The sequence below is a fragment of the Oncorhynchus nerka genome, linkage group LG15 (genome assembly GCF_034236695.1).
Source record: "Oncorhynchus nerka isolate Pitt River linkage group LG15, Oner_Uvic_2.0, whole genome shotgun sequence".
In the NCBI taxonomy this organism is placed as follows: Eukaryota; Metazoa; Chordata; class Actinopteri; order Salmoniformes; family Salmonidae; genus Oncorhynchus; species Oncorhynchus nerka.
This window is the reverse complement of record NC_088410.1, coordinates 38,328,268-38,349,112: the sequence shown is the minus strand read 5'-3', so window position 1 is coordinate 38,349,112 and position 20,845 is coordinate 38,328,268. Positions and strand designations below refer to the sequence as shown.

The following is a 20,845-nucleotide window of genomic DNA, read 5'->3' as shown; positions in this document are numbered from 1 at the left end:
ATAGTATGTATGGATTGCATCCCAATGGCACCCTAGTCCCTATAAAGCACACTACTACGCACACTACTTTTGACCAGAGCCCTATGGACCTTGGTCAAAAGCACTTTATAGGGAATAGAACGCCATTTGGGACATAGTCCTCTCTCTACATATGGCAATGACTGAGGGCTCTGATGTGAACACAACAGAGTGAGCAGCACATCTCCTCTCTCTCTGAACCCTAAAGCCACAGGTAAGACTGATACTGTTTAATAGGAGGGAATTCAAATGAATATAGGCCTAACCTGTATTGAACATAACCAGTTGATAGAGACCTAACCGGTATTGAACATATACATTTAGATTGATTCGGATTATGTTAAAACAGTTGTGAAAAAACTGAATATTTGTTTTCCGGTCGATTTAGAAGACCTTGTTTTTTTTCTCCATTTTAACCATCTACTTCTTACTGTTGCTTTCAAAATTCCATTGACTGTGTTTAGAATTGTATTGATTTAAGAGCTGTAGCCAAAGTTCTAAAATGCCTAGTAGCTGATTTTAGTGAATACAATCAATCGCTATAACTACTGTCCTTATGCTTAAACAACATCTCTTGGATAGCAGGGTTGAGGGTGGTAGACAGGCAACACAATGTAGCATATTTTCTGCAGCTGAAGCCTCCAGGATGGCCGGATCAGGGGCGGCTCTGAGACTGCATGAGTTCAAGGAGTACCAGGAAAGACGGGACTCTGGCTCATTTAAAAGACAACCCGAAGCAACACTGAGGTGAGAGATAGAAAAGGTTTTACTGTTTTTCAACGAGACATTGTACAACTGGCAGCAATAAGCTACATTGCTTTGAGATGTAGAAACAATACAGCCCCAAATTGTATAGAAAAATATTTATATTCATTTGAATTTACATTCCATATTTAATACAAATTCTAACAAGTAGGCTTTTAAAAAAAGCTGTTCATAAGGGTACCTGCATGGAAGTGTGTGAAGGAAGTAGTAACTAACTCTCACTATGATACTGTAGTTAGGAGGAAGTTATGTCCACTTGAAAACACCTACTGTGTGCTGATGCTGCTAGCTACCACACTGTATTTAGTTCAGAGGTTTCTTCGCTGTTGAGTCATGAGCTGAATATCTTGCGGTGTGCATATGCACATGTTGACATTGACCTTAACTTGCTACCTTAAATGCAATATGTAAGCCTATATATCCGATTTGCATGTATGAATATGGTCTTTGACCTTAACTCTGCTCTTAGTAATTCTTACTTTTACTCTAACTCTAAAATAAACTCTTGTCATTGTAATTGCAGAGTACCACGTCAGGGGAAGGATGTGCAAGGTCTGTACCCTGGTCAGCTGGGTAGAATCCACGTTGTTCACTCTCAGGATCACAGGTAGAATAATGCAGTCAATCAAAATCGCACTGCGGTATTTACGTAGCAGCGCTTTCAGTAGCTCTTTTACCCATGGTCACATAGGTTAAGCCCAAAAGGAACCCTTTTCCCTACATAGTACACTACTTTTGAGCAGGGCCCAATAAGGGGAAGGGGTGCCATTTGGGACAGGACTATTAACGCAGACTGTTAGTGGGTCGTGGTACTCTATGGACATCTACAACTAGCCTACTACCAGGTAGACTCTCCTCGCAGATATGCATTCATCACTTTTCAGAATAACAAGTGTATGGGCTCAGGGTTAGGTTTATAAACAAAGACACTGTAAAGATTTCCGTTAAATATATATTTTTAAAATTATTTTTCACCCCAATTTCGTGGGATCTAATTGGTAGTAGTTATAGCCTTGTCTCATCGCTACAACTCCCCGACTCGGGAGAGGCGAAGGTCGAGAGCCATGCGTCCTCCGAAACACAGCCCAACCAAGCCACACTGCTTCTCGACACAATGCCCATCCAACCCCCATCCAACCCGGAAGCCAGCCGCAACCATGTGTAGGAGGAAACACCGTAACCCTGCCAACCTGGTCAGCGTGCACTGCGCCCGGCCCGCCACAGGAGTCACTAGTGAACGATGAGACAAGGATAGTTTTGCACACCTGGATTGTACAATACTTGGACATTATTATTTTTTAAATCCTTCAAGCTCTGTCAAGTTGGATGTTGATCATTGCTAGACAGCCATTTTCAAGTCTTGCCAATTGTATAGTGCCTTATTGCAAACAGGATGCATATTTTGGAATATTTGTATTCTGTACAGGCTTCCTTCTTTTCACTCTGTCATTTAGGTTAGTATTGTGGAGTAAATGCAATGGTGTTGATCCATCCTCAGTTTTCTCCTATCACAACCATTCACAGTCTTTGTCGTTGAATCTGTGTTTGAAATTCAGTGCTGGAATGAGGGACCTTACAGATAATTGTATGTGTGGGTTACAGTAATGAGGTAGTCATTCAAAAATTATGTTAAGCACTATTATTGCACACAGAATGAGTCCATGCAACATATTATTTGACTTGTTAATCACATTTTTACTCCTGAACTTATTTAGGCTTGCCATATCAAAAGGGTTGAATACTTATTGACTCAAGAAAAAAGTTGTAAAACTTTGAAAAAACAATTTAACTTTGATATTATGGGGTATTGTGTGTAAGACAGTGACACAAACGGTGCTTTCGTAAATTCACTCTGAAATCTACTCCGATTTCAGAGGACTCTTGTCTAAGTGTGCCAGAGTGCAGAATAACTTATCAATTTACGAACGCGCAACACCCGTTGAATATGGCCTGTGTTGGTAAACGTCGGCAAAAACAAGTGTAATTAAGTTGTTGCCAGCAGCACAGTTAGTCACCAATGCTCTGGATAAAATAAAAACAGCATAACCAGCTCTGCTAGGGCGAGTAAAATGGTCAGAATGAGGTGTTCTCGCATTTGTGTCTGGAAGTAGCTACCAAAGTAGCCAACGTTAGACAGTTAACTTGGGTGCCGTTGTGTGGTCGGAACGCTCGGACCAACCCTACTCCGTTAGAGCGTCTACTGTGTGAAAAAGTCAAGGGGTGTGAGTACTTTCTGGAGGCACTGTATATGGTTATTTTTTTTTTTTTTTATTTTATTTCACCTTTATTTAACCAGGTAGGCTAGTTGAGAACAAGTTCTCATTTGCAACTGCGACCTGGCCAAGATAAAGCATAGCAGTGTGAACAGACAACACAGAGTTACACATGTGTAAAGCAACTAGAGATGTCTTATTCAAAACACTGTTGAACTCTGTTACTCTATTCCATTCTGTAACATCTGTTTTTATCCCGCAGAGTGAGGTTCGCATCTTTGGATTACTCTCCGGGGCCTTACCGTGAACACTATGAAGACTACCCGAGGAGTTTCGACCTCCAGACATTCCACGCCCTGGACGTTCTACGCCAGAGCACCAGCGCCTCTCAATGTGTCACTGAGACGGCTTACCAAGAGGAGTTTGGCCTGCAGTCCCACCTCAACCGTCAGTGCTGCTTCACTACTAGCTCTGGTCCAGAGTGTTACTTGCGGTTTGCTGATGATTGAGGAAAGCTCAGAATCAGCAAGTCACATGTAACGCCCTGGACTAGAGCACCTTCACTTCCATCTCTCTTTTCATCTATTGATATGCTCCATTAATACATCCGAAGAGTGTAATGCAGGGGTAGGCAAACCTGTTCCTGGATTTTGTTCCAACTAGGCACCACACCGGATCAACTGAGTTAATTGATCAGTTCAGTGATTGCCTAAATTCAACACACCTGGTCTTCCAGGTTGATCAAATATCCCTGGTATCCCTGGTATAGAGTGATTTCTCACGATACCAGTGCAACCACAAAACAAACAAATTGGGGAATTTTCATGAAATGTTTGGAGGAAGGATTGTTAACATATATTTGACATTTGTATATAAAAGCGTATATAAAAGCATAATTGAGAAATAATGAATAGCCTGCCAGGCCTCCTTAAGACTCCATAATGTTTCATATGTGAGCTACAAAAGCAATTATTGGTTTCATATGACGCTTTACCGCTTGCTCTGTATTATGAGTAGTATTTGGATTTCAATAAAACATGTTTTACATTCATTTATGATTATTGACAAATGTAAACATGAATATTGAAAACATGTTTTTTTTTAATTAAAAATGTTCTATATATTGTTGAACGTAAAAAAAACTCTACGGCCATAGCAAAGTTCCAGAGTGGGGTCTGCTACTTTTGGAGTTATGATTCAATTTGTAAGCATTACCAACAGACTGAATGTGAAAATGCTTTTCAAAATGGTCGCCCCCTGCTGGTGATTTGCAGGATGTGCAACGATACAAGCTAAAGTAGGGATGTGATTGGTTACATTGCCTGCTACGCCAATTTCTCTGTATAAAATGGGCCATTATTTAAAACTAGCAAAAATGCCACTCAGGAACGTTGATATGCGCATATGAGTATATTAAGTTCAAATTTGCAGAACAAGCGATAAAAGCTTCATATGTCACCAATGTTTGCTTTGTAGCACATACAAACATAATGGAGTCTTAAAGGAGGCCTGGGTGAGGCCAAAATGTCATAAAGATGCCAACTTTTATTCATTATTTCTCAATTATTTCAATTATTTCTCAATTGGGCTTTTAGATACAAATGTCAAATATACACAGAGTGTACAGAATATTATTGTCACTTGTTAAATCAACTTTTGCTAACGTGTATGTCTAAAAATTTAGTAAATCTACTAACTTTAAACTCTCATCATTTATAAAGGCCTAACACAGCATAAGAAGTATATGTTGTTACATGTCAAATAATGTGTTTGATATGTGTTATTTCAGCTCCGGATAACACTAAGTTTACCCTGTACTCTCACCCTGGGCCTATGCAACGGTTGGAGACAGGGAGTGAAGAGGAACATTTTACACCATGGCAATCAAACTGAACTCCATCCATGAAAAGTAACCAATGAAAATGGTGCATTGCATGTATTTTTGTTTGAATGACAGGTTGTAAAATCTTGCATTGCAATCATATATATGACTCTAGAAGCATTTCATCTCAAGTAATGCTAATATATAATGTGTTTATTATATATACAGTACCAGTCAAAAGTTTGGACACACTAACTCATTCAAGGGGTTCTCTTTATTTGGACTATTTTTGACATTGTTGAATAATGGTGAAGACATCACAACACATGTGGAATCACAAAGTAGCTAAAAAAGTGCCAAGAGTGTGTAAAGCTGTCATCAAGGCAAAGGGTGGCCATTTGGTCCATATGTGTCATTTCAAACTTTCAACTGGTACTGTATATTTCTATGAAAGTCCATTGGCACAAAAAGTGTAATTAAATCCAAAAATGTCAGCAAACACGAATCAAATCAAATCAGTCTTTATTTATGTATATAGCACATTTCAGACATGGAAGCACAGGGGGGAAAAAAACAAATGAAATAAATATAAATAAAAACAGAAATATTTACTAAACAATGAACATCAGAGGATAAAAAAACTAAAGAATAACAATAAAAAAATGAAAAGTACCCTAAGGAAAAGCAGAGCCAAAAAGATGTGTTTTAAGATCGCTTTTAAATATGTCCACAGTTTCGGCCCACTCAGGTTCTCTGGCAGGCTATTCCAGAGTCTGGGGGCATAGTAACTAAAGTATGCCTCTCCATGACTCTTGGTCCTAGGCTTTGGGATAGTTAAAAGGCCAGTGCCAGAGGACCTGAAGGACATACTGAGTACATAACTGTCATGTCTGGCATGTTTTGGGGTGCAACAATCGTGGATTGATTTCAAAACCAAAAGAATAATCTTTAAATGAATTATAAAAACTCACAGGCAGCCAGTGCAGAGACTTTAAACCAGGTGTAATGTGAGCTCTCTGTCTGGTCTTGGTCAGTACCCGCGCTGCAGTATCCTGTATGTTTTACAGTGCAGAGACTTTAAACCAGGTGTAATGTGAGCTCTCTGTCTGGTCTTGGTCAGTACCCGCGCTGCAGTATCCTGTATGTTTTACAGTGCAGATGTGACAGGTTAAAGGACATATTCATAGCCTGTTATACATTGAAAAGTATTAGTAAGTTCATAGTATGTGAGGATCTTAAAACATCTAAGGTTAAAATATGCATTCAGTATTAGTTGATAGAGATTGATAACATTCATATAATTGTGTTAAAGTTCAAATCTGTCAAAGGGTACGAATTGTGAGAGTAATGTGTAAACGTTATATCGATTACTTTATTTTGTGGTGCCTAAAAGTGTTAATCTGTGATCTACGAAATGCTTTTAATCTATGAGCCGGAGATCGATTGCTCTGGTCTCCACCCATATTCCTGGGGAAATTCGCGGTCTTTTTCTCATTTAACTAAATGTTGATTTGAGAATAAACACCGTATCACTCTCGTGATTATTTCTCCCCTGTTTTCAGGTACTTTATTGATGATAAAAATAGTAATTTAAATGTTATAACTAGCGAACATGTCAAGAGTGTTTAAGGTGTGTTTTAGTAACGTCTTGAGGAAGTTAGAGTTAAGTTTGAAGAGAGTAATATTAGCCCTGCTCGGTTGAAGTGAAGGATAGCATCGTACTGAGAGTAGCTGCCATTTTATGTCGATTGTGAATGAACGTGCGTGTTGTTAATAAGATATTTTGCTGTGTTATTTGTATAATGGGTTTTCTGTTATGTAATGTGTTACTTTTGTGAAATGATTGAACTAAATGTTGACTTGAGAATACAACACCGTATCACTCTCGTGATTATTTCTCCCCTGTTTTCAGGGGCGTAACACAGAGACTTTAAACCAGGTGTAATGTGTGCTCTCTGTCTGGTCTTGGTCAGTACCCGCGCTGCAGTATCCTGTATGTTTTGCAGTTGACCAATGGCTTTCTTGGGTAGACCAGACATGAGAGCATTACAGTAGTCAAGCTTACTTGTGATAAAAGCATGGATTAGTCTCTCTGTATCAGCCTGAGAGAGGAACGGCCGCACCTTGGCAATGTTCGTCAGGTGGTAAAAACCTATTTGGGTTCTAGCCATCCAAGTATTTAAATCACAAATACAGTCTAATCATTTATCCGTGGAAACCAATGGCTTTGGAATCAGTCTCTTTGTCAACATGAAAATGAAAATCGCCCAACACAGTGATTTTATCATAGTTCTCAAGGACATTAGACAATAGTTCTGAGAAATCCGTAAAGAAAGTGGGGCAGTGCTTTGGTGGCCTACACAGGGTTATAGCCAGCACTGGTGGCTGACATTAAAACCTCTTAGATGTAAAGTCCCCTGTTCAGGGGACCTGCATGGTTCTGGTACCGGTTATGAGCAACATTTTGGCTTATAGATCGATCTTTGGACGCCGTAGATTGAAATGGCTTGCCTCTCCATGCTTCTCCTGAGTCTGTGTGACGTAGGATGGGATATCTAATCAAACTTTATTTGTCACAAACTTTATTTGTCACTCCCTATAGGCTGTCTCATCGTTGTCGGTGATCAGGCCTACCACTGTTGTGTTGTCAGCAAACTTAATGATGGTGTTGGAGTCATGTTTGGCCACACAGTCATGGGTGAACAGGGAGTACAGGAACAGGAGGGGACTAAGCACACACCCCTGAGGGGCCCCAGTGTTGAGGATCAGCGTGGCAGACGTGTTGTTGCCTACCCTTACCACCTGGGGGCGGCCTGTCTGGATGTCCAGGATTCAGTTGCAGAGAGAGGTGTTTAGTCTCAGGGTCCTTAGCTTAGTGATGAGATTTGTGGGCACTATGGTGTTGAACGTTGAGCTGTAGTCAATGAACAGCATTCTCACATAGGTGTTCCTTTTGTCCAGGTGGGAAAGAGCAGTGTGGAGTGCGATTGAGATTGCGTCATCTGTGGATCTGTTGTGGCGGTATGCAAATTGGAGTGGGTCTAGTGTATCCGGGAGGGTGCTGTTGATGTGAGCCATGACCAGCCTTTCAAAGCACTTCATGGCTACCGACGTGAGTGCCACGAGTTGGTAATCATTTAAGCAGGTTACTTTCGTTTCCTTGGGCACAGGGACTATGGTGGTCTGCTTGAAACATGTAGGTATTACAGACTCGGTCAGAGAGAGGTTAAAATGTCAGTGAAGACACTTGCCAGTTGGTCCGCTCATGCTTTGAGTACACGTCCTGGTAATCCGTCTGACCCCGCGGCTTTGTGAATGTTGACCTGTTTAAAGGTCTTGCTCTAATCGGCTACCGAGAGCATTATCACAGAGTCATTCAGAACAGCTGTTGCTCTCATGCATGCTTCAGTGTTGCTTGCCTCGAAGCGAGCATAAAAGGCGTTTAGCTCGTCTGGTAGGCTCGTGAGACGTTCACAGCGATGGGGGCAGATGTTTTGATCAAGTGAGCTTTAAAAAATATCCAAATTTTCTCTAACACTAAACACACAAATATGTATTTTGCACTTTTAAGGAAGGTGGAATTTTATAATTCATTATTTTATCATTTGATTATACTATATTTAGAAAGCATTTAAGTAATTTCATGCCTTAATCAGGTTTGTTGAATAGGAAATACATAATATAAAATCTTTCAGATTTTCATATTTGTATCATATTTGTACTGTGTATTTGAGCTTGTTTCCTCAAAGTGACTACACCTCAGCAATTAAATTATTTTTTACCAGAAAAGTTAGATTTTAACCGTTGTTGGAGTATGCAGCATTACTAGTTATTGTTTATGGCCCTCATGATAAATAATTATGTAGATTACACTTTTGAACAGTATAGCATGATAAACAAAAGACTCAAAGTCGCCAAAGAAATGTCCTTACAGCCGAGAACATTAGTAAAAATAGAGGCTGTCTCCCCACCCTTTTTCCCTTTTCTGATAGTGTATGAAAAGCTGTAGTCCGAGGGGAGGCTTCAATAAGGGCGGCACTACAATCTGAAGACAGACATGTTTCAGTGAGAAACATGCAATGAACTTTGCACTCCGTAATGAGGTCATTCACGAGAATGGTTTTCTAGTGACTGCTCTAACGTTTAAAAGTGCCATATTCAATGTGTGGGCCACTCTGCCCCTGGGGCATCAGTCTTGAGGTAACCAATGGAATAACAAATAAATGAATCATTTTACAACCATGTTTTCTGAAAGTCTCCAATCTATCAGAATGGTAGGAGATGACAGTTTTTATAAACTCAGTAGAAGGCGGATTTAGAGGAAGATAATTTAGTTTACTCACAAAAACCATAGAGTCATTTCTACGGGAGTTGATATGGTTTCCAAGTCCTCTGTTGCTTACTCTTCCTCTTTGCTTGGAGCACTACCAGACCCTGTCTGTCAGTCTCTAAAACAGTTTACAATGTTGCCGGAAATACTCCTGGAACCCCTGTGGTTAGGGTGAATCCCATGTCTTTAAAAAGTGCTGGTTGCTCCCACTTCAAATCAAAGTTGTCACAAAAGGAAACATTCCTGTCGTTGCAAAGTTTCTTCAGGGTCAGTGCCTCTTTGCTTGACATCATGGGGAAATCAAAAGAAATCAGCCAAGACCTCAGAAAAAAAATTGTAGACCTCCACAAGTCTGGTTCATCCTTGGGAGAAATTTCCAAATGCCTGTATGGCGTTCATCTGTGCAAACAATTGTACACAAGTATAAACACCATGGGACCACGCAGCCGTTATACCGCTCAGGAAGGAGACGCGTTCTGTCTCCTAGAGATGAACGTACTTTGGTGCGAAAAGTGCAAATCAATCCCAGAACAACAGCAAAGGACCTTGTGAAGATGCTGGAGGAAACAGGGACAAAAGTATCTATATCCACAGTTAAACGTGTCCTATATCGACATAACCTGAAAGGCTGCTCAGCAAGGAAGATGCCACTGCTCCAAAACCGCCATAAAAAAAAGCCAGACTACGGTTTGCAACTGCACATGGGGAGAAAGATCGTACTTTTTGGAGAAATGTCCTCTGGTCTGATGAAACAAAAATAGAACTGTTTGGCCATAATGACCATCATTATGTTTGGAGGAAAAAAGGGGAGGCTTGCAAGCCGAAGAATACCATCCCAACCGCAGAGCACGGGGGTGGCAGCATCATGTTGTGGGGGTGGTGGGGACTGGTGCACTTCACAAAATAGATGGCATCATGAGGCAGGAAAATTATGTGGACATATTGAAGCAACATCTCAAGACATCAGTCAGGAAGTTAAAGCTTGGTCGCAAATGGGTCTTCCAAATGGACAATGACCCCAAGCATACTTCCAAAGTTGTGGCAAAATAGCTTAAGGACAACAAAGTCGAGGTATTGGAGTGGCCATCACAAAGCCCTGGCCTCAATCCTATAGAAATATGTGGGCAGAACTGAAAAGGCGTGTGCGAGCAAGGAGGTCTACAAACCTGACTCAGTTACACCAGCTATGTCAGGAGGAATGGGCCAAAATTCACCCAACTTATTGTGGGAAGATTGTGGAAGGCTACCTGAAATGTTTGACCCAAGTTACTACCAAATACTAATTGAGTGTATGTAAACTTCTGACCCACTGGGAATGTGATGAAAGAAATAAAAGCTGAAATAAATAATTCTCTACTATTATTCTGACATTTCACATTCTTAAAATAAAGTGGTGATCCTAAATGACCTAAGACAGGGAATTCTTACTAGGATTAAATGTCAGGAATTGTGAAAGACTGTGTTTAAATGTATTTGGCTGACATGTATGTAAACGTCTGACTTCAACTGTATGTGCTTTTACCAAGCGACAGTACCCACATTTTCTGAACAGCTCGGGACATTACGCAAACCCAGTGAACCTGATAGGAAGACATGAGCCTGGAATGTCTGAAAAACAGGCAGTATACACATAGATTGTACAACACATTTGAGACAGTACAACACATTTGTGACACAAAGGGGAGTTTGTCTGCACAAAAATGTTTACACAACCGTTGTCTCAAGTGATTTATACATCATTTGTACAACCTGAGTATGTAGGGGGACATAGTGTTCGGTTATTGAATACAGAGCCACATTTCTGAACGCTTTGTTCAGAAAATGCAAAGAAAAGAAAACATGATGGCATCTTAAGTTCTTGCTTGATTGGTTATGGGTTCTATTCAAGGTATTGTGAGTTGAATGGTAGGCAGGATGGGGCTCATATTACACATTGTTATAGCTTCAGTCTTGAGTTTTCATCTCAAAACACCCACAGTAATTGACATAATCTGGTGATCACAGTGACTAGGCAAAAATAAAGAATAAATGCCAGCTTACCGGTCAACCATGTATACATAGTGTTGTGCACCTTGCAAACATGTGTTTTCATTGTGTTTATTGTGTTCAGTTGGGTAATACACAGTAATATCATGGGATCATGTGTTTGTAGACTGTTTGATTTTGGGATAAAGTGAAGTCCATTTGAACAGGTGTTGGTCTTGGATGGATCAACGTGTTAGTAACCTAAACCACAAACACAGATGAAAGTGATGATAAAACGAGGAGTCAATTATGACTGCCACTGAGGTCCTTTAGATAAGAATCCTGTCAGGTGTAGCCCATTACTGCTTGGCTGTAACAAAAAACTGCACCGACACCAGCCCTGGCAGGTGACCAGATTGCCCAATCCTGGTTTAAAGTGATGGTTAGAGTTTGTGTCATCTTCATACCATTGTTCTCATGCTACATTATGCCTAACGCAGACTTGCCCGTTAACACCTGAGCTTCACTCCCACTTTTGCAATGAAGATCTACAGTGTCTGTGTACATACTGTACTTTCCATTACTTTGCTGAAGGGATGGGTTGTCACCCAGTGGCCCGAGAACAAAATGTGAAGAATTGGCACACTGGCTACCCGTCCTGCTTTACCCATCCTTCCCGTATAAAAACCCTGATGTGTTGTCTGTCAGACACAGAGGAATAGGTACAGCTCGATCAGCTGTGCTGTTTTACACTGAACACTGTTCATCGCTTACCTGAACTGAACGACTGGTAAGGACCTTTTATTTAACGGACTCATTGTTTAGACCTGCGTTGACTTATTGTATGTTGAATGTTCAGTGAAAAAGTTAATGTTATGGTCGTATAGGTACTTTGAGAAATGTGATGTACTTTGAGAAAATGCGTGTTTTGATAATTGAGGTCTCACAACATCACCGATTTGCTAGCTCAGGAATATACAAATATAAATACATAAATAAATATACATTTTAAAATTGTATATATTTTTTATTTTTAAATACAAGAATAAATAAAAAAAGTTGATGTTTATTCATCCCTTACGGTGATAGCTTTGAAATATATTGGTACACTTGACAATACATTTTAAAACATACATGAAAGAGTTGGTTGACAAATAATTAAATTACCTGCTCAGGTTTCATGTTTTTTGCCTACAACAATAATGTAAAGCCTCTCATGAACTTGAATTGAAGAGTTTCGTTCCAAAATGATATTCTTTAGGTACCTTCATGTGTGTAAAATATTACTGTTCTCAGATTCTTAATTAATAGATTTTAGATGTGTATTAAAATGGGTTTTGTTGCAAAATTATATATATTGTTTAGCTGGAATGGAATGTCCGTATCCTGTATATTTGATTGTGATATGTGGTTGTCTCACCTAGTTATCTTAAGATGAATGCACTTACTATAAGTCAATCTGGATAAGGACATCTGCTAAATGACTAAAATGTCAAATGTAAATATTTTACATACAGATCTCATATTACTGTATTGATTAATTTGGTTTATATATTGACGTCACAAATGTATAATAAGTTCTCTATTAAAAATGTAGTTACTTATCACATTTGACTGTGTAAAACCCAGCAGTGCTACTTATTCCTCTGAGAGTGAGAAGGATATATAGCGTTTTGCCACAAAACATTATTATTTGTCTCTCTGAAATTAAACCATCAAGTGATAGATTTCAAACAAATACACGTCTGTCATTGAACACCATGCCACGATTAGATGGTGAAAAAAAACATCCATCTCTTTCATAAGTTCTTTAAACAATAAAAGCTCATTTACCAACATTTCAGAAAATGGATATACTGCAAACGATCATTTCTGATGAAAAAACATGTGAAGAATTGCTGTGTACAGTGCATTCGGAAAGTATTCAGAACCCTTGACTTTGTACACATTTTGTTACGTTACAGCCTTACTTTAATGACGAAGCAAAAACAGGTTTATAGAAATTGTTGCAAATTTATATATTTTTAAAACTGAAATATCACATTTACATAAGTATTCAGACCATTTTACTCAGTACTTTGTTGAAGCACCTTTGGCAGCAATTACAGCCTTGAGTCTTCTTGGGTATGACGCTACAAGCTTGGCACAAGCTTCTTCTCTGCAGATCCTCTAAAGCTCTATCAGGCTGGATGGGGAGCGTCACTGCACAGCTATTTTCAGGTTTCTCCAATCGGGTTGTTCAATCGGGTTCGAGTCCGGGCTCTGGCTGGGCCACTCAAGGACATTCAGAGACTTGTCCTGGAGCCACGTTGTCTTGGCTGTGTAGTTAGGGTCCTTGTCATGTTGTAAGGGGATCCTTCGCCCCAGTCTGAGGTCCTGAGCGCTCTGGAGCAGGTTTTCATCAAGGATCTCTCTGTACTTTGCTCTGTTAATCTTTCCCTTGATCTTGACTGATCCACCAGTCCCTGCCGCTAAAAACATCCCACAGCATGATGCTTCCACCACAAGCTTCACCGTAAGGATGATATTGGCCAGGTGATGACCGGGCACCTCCAGAAGTGATGCTTGGCATTCAGGCTAAAAAGTTAAATCTTGGTTTCATCACACCGGATAATGTTGTTTCTCATAGTCTGAGAGTCCTTTAGGTGCCTTTTGGCAAACTTCAAGCAGGGCTGTCATATGCCTTTTACTGAGGAGTGGCTTCCGTCTGGCCACTCTACCATGAAGGTCTGATTAGTGGAGTGCTGCAGAGACGGTTGTCCTTCTCTAAGGTTCTCCCATCTCCACAGAGGAACTCTGTGGCTCTGTATGAGTGACCAACAGGTTATTGGTCACATCCCTGACCAAGGCTCTTCTCCCCCGATTGCTCAGTTTGGCCAGGTGGCCAGCTCTAGGAAGAGTCTTGGTGTTTCCAAACTTTTCGATGTAAGAATGATGGAGGCCACTGTGTTCTTGGGGACCTTCAATGCTGCAGACATTTTTTGGTACCCTTTCCCAGATCCGTGCCTCGACACAATCCTGTCTCGGAGCTCTACGGACAATTCCTTCAACCTTATGGTTTGGTTTTTGCTCTGACATGCACCGTCAACTGTGAGACCTTATATAGACAGGTGTGTGCCTTTCCAAATCATGTCCAATCAATTGAATTTACCACAGGTGGACTCCAATCAAGTGTTCTATGTTTGTCTGTTGCCAGTTTGTCTTGTTTGTCAAGCCAACCAGTGTTTTTGTGTCAGCTCCTGCTTTTCCCCAGTCTCTCTTTTCTCGTCCTCCTGGTTTTTGACCCTTGCATGTCCTGATCTTGTACCCACCCGTCTGACCACTCTGCCTGCCCTTGACCCTGAGACTGCCTGCCGTCCTGTACCTTTGCCCCACCTCTGGATTACAGACCTCTGCCTGACCTGACCCTACCTGCCATCCTGTACCTTTGCCCCACCTCTGGATTACAGACCTCTGCCTGACCTGACCCTACCTGCCATCCTGTACCTTTGCCCCACCTCTGGATTACAGACCTCTGCATGACCTGACCCTACCTGCCATCCTGTACCTTTGCCCCACCTCTGGATTACAGACCTCTGCCTGACCTGACCCTACCTGCCATCCTGTACCTTTGCCCCACCTCTGGATTACAGACCTCTGCCTGACCTGACCCAACCTGCCGTCCTGTACCTTTGCCCCACCTCTGGATTACAGACCTCTGCCTGACCTGACCCTACCTGCCGTCCTGTACCTTTGCCCCACCTCTGGATTACAGACCTCTGCCTGACCTGACCCTACCTGCCATCCTGTACCTTTGCCCCACCTCTGGATTACAGACCTCTGCCTGACCTGACCCTACCTGCCATCCTGTACCTTTGCCCCACCTCTGGATTACAGACCTCTGCCTGACCTGACCCTACCTGCCATCCTGTACCTTTGCCCCACCTCTGGATTACAGACCTCTGCCTGACCTGACCCTACCTGCCATCCTGTACCTTTGCCCCACCTCTGGATTACAGACCTCTGCCTGACCTGACCCAACCTGCCGTCCTGTTCCTTTGCCCCACCTCTGGATTACAGACCTCTGCCTGACCTGACCCTACCTGCCATCCTGTACCTTTGCCCCACCTCTGGATTACAGACCTCTGCCTGACCTGACCCTACCTGCCATCCTGTACCTTTGCCCCACCTCTGGATTACAGACCTCTGCCTGACCTGACCCAACCTGCCGTCCTGTTCCTTTGCCCCACCTCTGGATTACAGACCTCTGCCTGACCTGACCCTACCTGCCATCCTGTACCTTTGCCCCACCTCTGGATTACAGACCTCTGCCTGACCTGACCCTACCTGCCATCCTGTACCTTTGCCCCACCTCTGGATTACAGACCTCTGCCTGACCTGACCCTACCTGCCGTCCTGTTCCTTTGCCCCGTTGCTGTAATAAACATTGTTACTTCGACGAGGTCTGCATCTGGATCTTAACTTGACTCCTGATAGTATAGCGTTTTGGAATGAAACTCTTCAATTGTGCCCTTTGTGTAGAACAGCCTTACAGCTTCTCTTTGTAGGATAATCATGTATTTTGTTATCCTATATCTTTCCATACCATTCTAAACAGATCACCCAGAGACAACATGAAGCTGGAGCTGCTGGTGGTGTTGGCTGTAGCAACCCTGGTTCCCAGCCTGTCTGAGGGGCTGCTGCTCTCCAAATGTGAGCTGAAGAACAAACTGACAGAGGCTGCTGACCAATTCAACATGAATGAGAAAAATGCAGCAAAGGGTGTCGAACTGGACGACGTCTTGGCCAAAAGTGGGTTGTGAATTCTATGTAGGCCGATTGTATTTCTGCGAGTTTCGAGAGATTACTTGAAGGTGGTGTGAGATAGCAAAAAACGTCAATGTTACTGCACAACGTCTCAAATTTAGTTAAAGGGGAAGTATTTAACAACTTAATGTTAAAGCGGTCGTCAACCTAGAAGTCTATGGGCCTGGAGACTTTTTCTTTGAAGAGCCACTACAAACTTCAGTGAACTTCAGCCTAAATCAATTGGGATGATAAGGGCAATTTACAAAATTGAATGGCCAAATCAAGTGAAATAAACTCAATATTTGATTAAAATTCATTAAAGGTGATTTGGCCATGAAAAATAACATTGCACGGTTGCCCCTAGCTAGTTAAGGTTAGCTGAAGTTTGTAGTGGCTGTTTAAAGAGAGAGAAAAAACATGGATTACAGTTTATTTTATAGACTACTTTCAGGGTGAGGAACCATCCAACATCAAGTTGTAAAATACTGAACTTCCCCTTTAATGATGGCACCCTGAGGATCATGTCAGGCTTTTTATCACATCAAACCCTTTATTTTTTACCTTTATTTAACTTGGTCAGTTAAGAACAAATTCTTATTTTCAATGACAGCCTCGGAACAGTGGGTTAACTGCCTGTTCAGGGGCAGATCAACAGATTTGTACCTTGTTAGCTCGGGGATTTGAACTTGCAACCTTCTGTTGGACTAGTAACCTTCCAGTTACTAGTCCAATGCTCTTACCACTAGGCTACCCTACCTCCAGGTACTGCTGTTTTAAAACTTCCAAATATATAATCTCTCTCTATTCCCTTCCTGCTCTCACTGTGACTTGGTTGGTTCAGTTATCTGCAGTTTGGACCTAAAGTCTAGCTTAAACACCAGCCTTGTGACCAACCTTGTCCTGCGCAAACCTATCCTGCATAAACCCAAAAGGCGCCCCATCAGCAGGAGACCTGTGAGACTGTTCGGGTGCAAACGTCCAGGTAGAGATGTTGAGTCGAAGGAAGATGGAGTCAGCTCTGAGGGAGAAGAGGACAAGCCTAGACCTAATGGGAAGCCTGGGGGAATGAGCCCAAGACCTATAGGAAAGCGCGGGGGAATGCAACCAAAACCTATTGGGGAAACAGAGGGAGTGAGCCCAAGATCAGAGAGGCCTGAGGGGAAGAGACCAAGACCGGGACCGAGACCAGGGAGTCCTGCGAGAGGAAGGAACAAGCGTGAGGCCGAGGAGTCCACTGGTGATGAGGAAGAACATGACAAAGTTGAGGCGCAAGAAAGCAAAGCGGCTGAGGAGGAAGAGTTTGGCGGCTATGAGGACGAGGGTGATGAAGATGAGGTTGACGAGGATGAGCTGGACGAGGAGGACCTGGAAAAGTTAGAGGCGGAGCTGGACGAGCAAGAAGGAGAGGAACTAAATGAAAGAAAGGGGAACAGGAGGAAGAGACACATCCCAAAGCAGTTCAGAGGTCACGGACACAGCCGTAAGCCGATGCGCAAGCCATTCAGGCCATTCAAGCCGATCAAGACCCTGTCCAGCTTTTTTGGTCTCTTCCAGCTGAGCAATCGCCTCGCCTGCATCTCCTCCAACACCACTCGCTCTCTCAATCTCTGTAAGACAGAGTGCAGCTGTGAGTACAAACATCTTTCTGTCCACAACCTGTTTAGCAGAATGTCATCAAATGCCTGCATGTATGTATGTACAGTACATGTATGTATGAAAAAATGAATGAAATAATAAACGTCAGGCTTTTGATCATGTCAAACCCTTTCTTTGGTGTTCAACACACCTCCAGGTACTGCTGTTTAAAAACGTCCAAATACATAATCTCTCTCAATTCCCTTCGTGCTCTCACTGTGACTTGGTTGGTCCAGTTTGGTCCAGTTATGTGCAGTTTGGACCTAAAGTCTGGCTTAAACACCAGCCTTGGGACCAACCTTGTCCTGCGCGAATGAATGAATGAATGAACGAATGAATGAACGAACGAACAAACAAACAGATGGATTGTTCTTGTGTCATGAACAAAGACAAGAGAATAGAACTAGTGGGTTTCGTAATCAACCTCACTTCCCTGTAATCACACTCACTCCGTTTAGTCCTACATTAGCGAACCATTTTAAGGTGCAGGGCTAAGATACCTGCAACGTGCACACAAAGGCCTTAGGTAATTGACGGGAACTGTCCTGACTGTATGACTGTGTTTCTGTCCTTCCAGCCTTCGTTGATGATGACATCCGTGATGACATTGCCTGCTTTGTGAAGTCTCATGCCTGGATGTAAGTTAACGACTGCCAATACTAGTGAATCGTGAGGACAATGACATTGATGTCACACTGATCTTGATCCATAAAACATGAATTAGAGTGAAGCAGCCCCCTGACAGCACAAAAGAGGTGTGGTTTGGGCCTTAATTACTGAAATCTTATTCAATAGAAATTTGACATTCAAAATGCAATAACATAAATGGTTACTTTTGTACGGTAATCGCCTTTTAAGCCGTTGTACAACTTTGAAGCAAGAATATACAATAAGAAAATAATCATCACCATTTTCATTTGTGTATTCCAGGAAAGCTCTGAGGTTCCCATGGAAATGTGCCAAGCTGCAAGCCTCTGAGTACTTTGAGTGTGACCAACCACTTAATAACAGTACTATGAGTACTTTGAGTGTGACCAACCATTTAACAGTACTATGAGTACTTTGCAAACAACAACATGGCATTTTCCTTCTCTGAATTCTTATCTTCTGCTAAAAGCGCCACTTAGCAGATATGCTACTTTCCATCACTTCTAGATGGCGTGCTAGGAAGGATTTGAGCCCGTTTTCCTTGGGACAACAAGTGCCTCCTATAGACATTAGGCAACAATATCCCATTCTCGTGCTCTCCTCCAACTGTCCAACTACCACCAGTAAGGAAGTTCAATTGAACAGATGCCATTTTGTTGAAAATGTCTCCTTTGTTGCTTGGTAACATTTCCTTCTTTGAAAAACCAAAATACATAAAATTATCATAAAGTATTTTGGTTTCCAGTGTATTATTTCCTACATGCCAATATCTGAATGTCTGTACATTGCTTGTGTGTATTAAATAAATACAATTCTATTAAATGAAGCATTCCATTTTAATCTCAAAGAACTGAAACCCAACATGTATTATTAAGTTGTCATTATATGGAGGGATGATCATGGTATGAAATGAGATATGTAGAATAGAAGCTACCAACTGGGTACAGACAGATCAATTCAACGACGTGGTGGAATAAGTACCCAATAGTCATACTTGAGTAAAAGTAAAGATACCTTAATAGAAAATGACTCAAGTCAATGTGAAGAAAAAAAAGTCTAAAAGTATTTCGTTTTAAATATACTTAAGTATCCAAAGTAAATGTAATTGCTCAAATTTACTTAACTATCAAAAGTAAAAGTAAAAATAATTTCAAATTCCTTATTTTAAGCACAACAGAAGACACCATTTTCATTTTTTTAAATGTTTTTTTTTAACAGATAGCCAGCGGCACACTCCAACATTTAGACATCATTTACAAATAAAGCATGTGTGTTTAGTGAGTCTGGTCAGAGGCAGTAGAGATGACCAGGGATGTTCTCTTGATAAGTGTATGAATTTGACAATTTCCCTGTCCTGCTAAGCATTCAAAATGTACTTTTGGGTTTAAGGGAACAATGTATGGAGTAAGGAGCGCATTAGTTTCTTTAGTGAAGTAAAAGTAGTCAAAAATACAATAGTAAAGTAAAGTACAGATACCCTAAGAAATGACTTAAGTAACACTTTAAATTGCCGATTCAACGTCTATCTCACGTTGGTTCAATGTAATGTTGTTGAAATGATATGGAAACAAAGTTGATTCAGCTAGTGTGTGCCCAGTGGGTATTAACAGAACATGTCATGGGCCTTGGGTCAGTGGATGTTTGGAGCTTTGAAAAAAAAAAAGGGGGGTAACAACAATAACAAAAACGACAAACATACCTAAGCAAACTTGGTATATCCCAAAAATATAGCCTGTGCACTGATTTAAATCATATCTTGTAGTTCCTCTAATGACAATTTTGTCATTTTGAAAACATGATTAACAAAGTAATCTGTACACATTGCATAACTTGATTATTCATCAAACTGACTGGGAGCAGAAATCCACCCAATATTAGCCAAATAATGTTAATTCTGCACAAAATCCCCAATTTAGACAGGCCCACTGGGCTAAAGATGGACCAGCCCATCTCTCATTTGCCAGAATTTCACTGTGGCCATTCTGCATCTGATTACTTATAAATCCCACTGACTACAATACAGCCTCCTAAGAAGCATCCTGAAGGAAGCCACTGAGTGCTTGGGCTGGGGTACTGGAGAATGGGAGCAACTGCAATGACATAGCAAAAATGACAGTTAACCAGCAACCAAAATTTGTTCTGTGAACGTTCCCAGAACATTCATTAGGTTGCCCTAAAAGTTATAATAACACAAAATGGTCCAGTTGTGCCAATGATGATACAGTGTTTATATAAAACATTTGCCTGGTGGTGAAAGAACGTTCCCAGAAACAGTTTCTTATTACATTACCTGGAAACCCAATAAGAACATTAGGGGAATGTTCTGTGGTGGTTTTTTACAGATGTTGTGTACAACCTTTGAGGGAATGTTAGAACATTCTAAGGATATTTCATTTAAAACATTTTCTGAAAAGAATAAACTGTAATTGTTTATCAAAAACATGTTTATGGGATGTTATCATCCTAATGTTAGATAAAACCCTAACTAAATGTCCTGGGAATGTTCCCGGTTTGCTGTGAACCCGGTAAATGTGTTGCAAGTCCACAATTGACATTTCTGTTTGTTCTGAACACTATAGTTTTAATTAAAGATCGGACCCTTTTTTTTCCAATTTTCGCCTAAAATGACATACTCAAATCTAACTGTCTGTATCTCAGGAC

The 20,845-nt window shown here is 41.2% G+C and overlaps 2 protein-coding genes across 3 annotated transcripts; both read left to right on the top strand.

Annotated features, from left to right (window-relative positions):
* The first annotated feature begins 188 nt into the window (after window positions 1-188).
* LOC115103563 (protein SPMIP3) lies at window positions 189-6,310 on the top strand. The gene is made up of 5 exons (XM_029624400.2): window positions 189-232; window positions 651-765; window positions 1,307-1,390; window positions 3,259-3,443; window positions 4,786-6,310. Exons 2-5 carry the CDS (start codon window positions 665-667, stop codon window positions 4,887-4,889), a joined length of 474 nt encoding a protein of 157 aa, XP_029480260.1. The 5' UTR covers window positions 189-232; window positions 651-664; the 3' UTR covers window positions 4,890-6,310.
* A 33-nt stretch (window positions 6,311-6,343) lies between these two features.
* On the top strand, window positions 6,344-19,010 carry LOC115103840 (uncharacterized). 2 transcript variants are annotated; one of them, XM_029624827.2, is made up of 5 exons: window positions 6,344-6,380; window positions 15,711-15,904; window positions 16,743-17,528; window positions 18,114-18,174; window positions 18,467-19,010. In XM_029624827.2, the coding sequence occupies exons 2-5, from the start codon at window positions 15,727-15,729 to the stop codon at window positions 18,591-18,593; spliced, it is 1,152 nt and encodes a 383-aa protein (XP_029480687.2). In that variant the 5' UTR covers window positions 6,344-6,380; window positions 15,711-15,726; the 3' UTR covers window positions 18,594-19,010. The 2 variants fall into 2 exon arrangements, with proteins under 2 accessions (XP_029480687.2, XP_029480686.2); XM_029624826.2 differs by lacking the exon at window positions 6,344-6,380 and adding an exon at window positions 6,399-11,903.
* The last annotated feature ends 1,835 nt before the right edge of the window (window positions 19,011-20,845 follow it).

Coding starts and splice junctions, on each gene's coding strand:
- LOC115103563 (XM_029624400.2), top strand. CDS start 665: ATGGCCGGATCAGGGGCGGCTCTGAGACTGCATGAGTTCAAGGAGTAC. Junction 766..1,306: donor CAACCCGAAGCAACACTGAG/GTGAGAGATAGA, acceptor TTGTAATTGCAG/AGTACCACGTCAGGGGAAGG. Junction 1,391..3,258: donor GTTCACTCTCAGGATCACAG/GTAGAATAATGC, acceptor TTTATCCCGCAG/AGTGAGGTTCGCATCTTTGG.
- LOC115103840 (XM_029624827.2), top strand. CDS start 15,727: ATGAAGCTGGAGCTGCTGGTGGTGTTGGCTGTAGCAACCCTGGTTCCC. Junction 15,905..16,742: donor GGACGACGTCTTGGCCAAAA/GTGGGTTGTGAA, acceptor TGGTTGGTTCAG/TTATCTGCAGTTTGGACCTA. Junction 18,175..18,466: donor GTGAAGTCTCATGCCTGGAT/GTAAGTTAACGA, acceptor TGTGTATTCCAG/GAAAGCTCTGAGGTTCCCAT.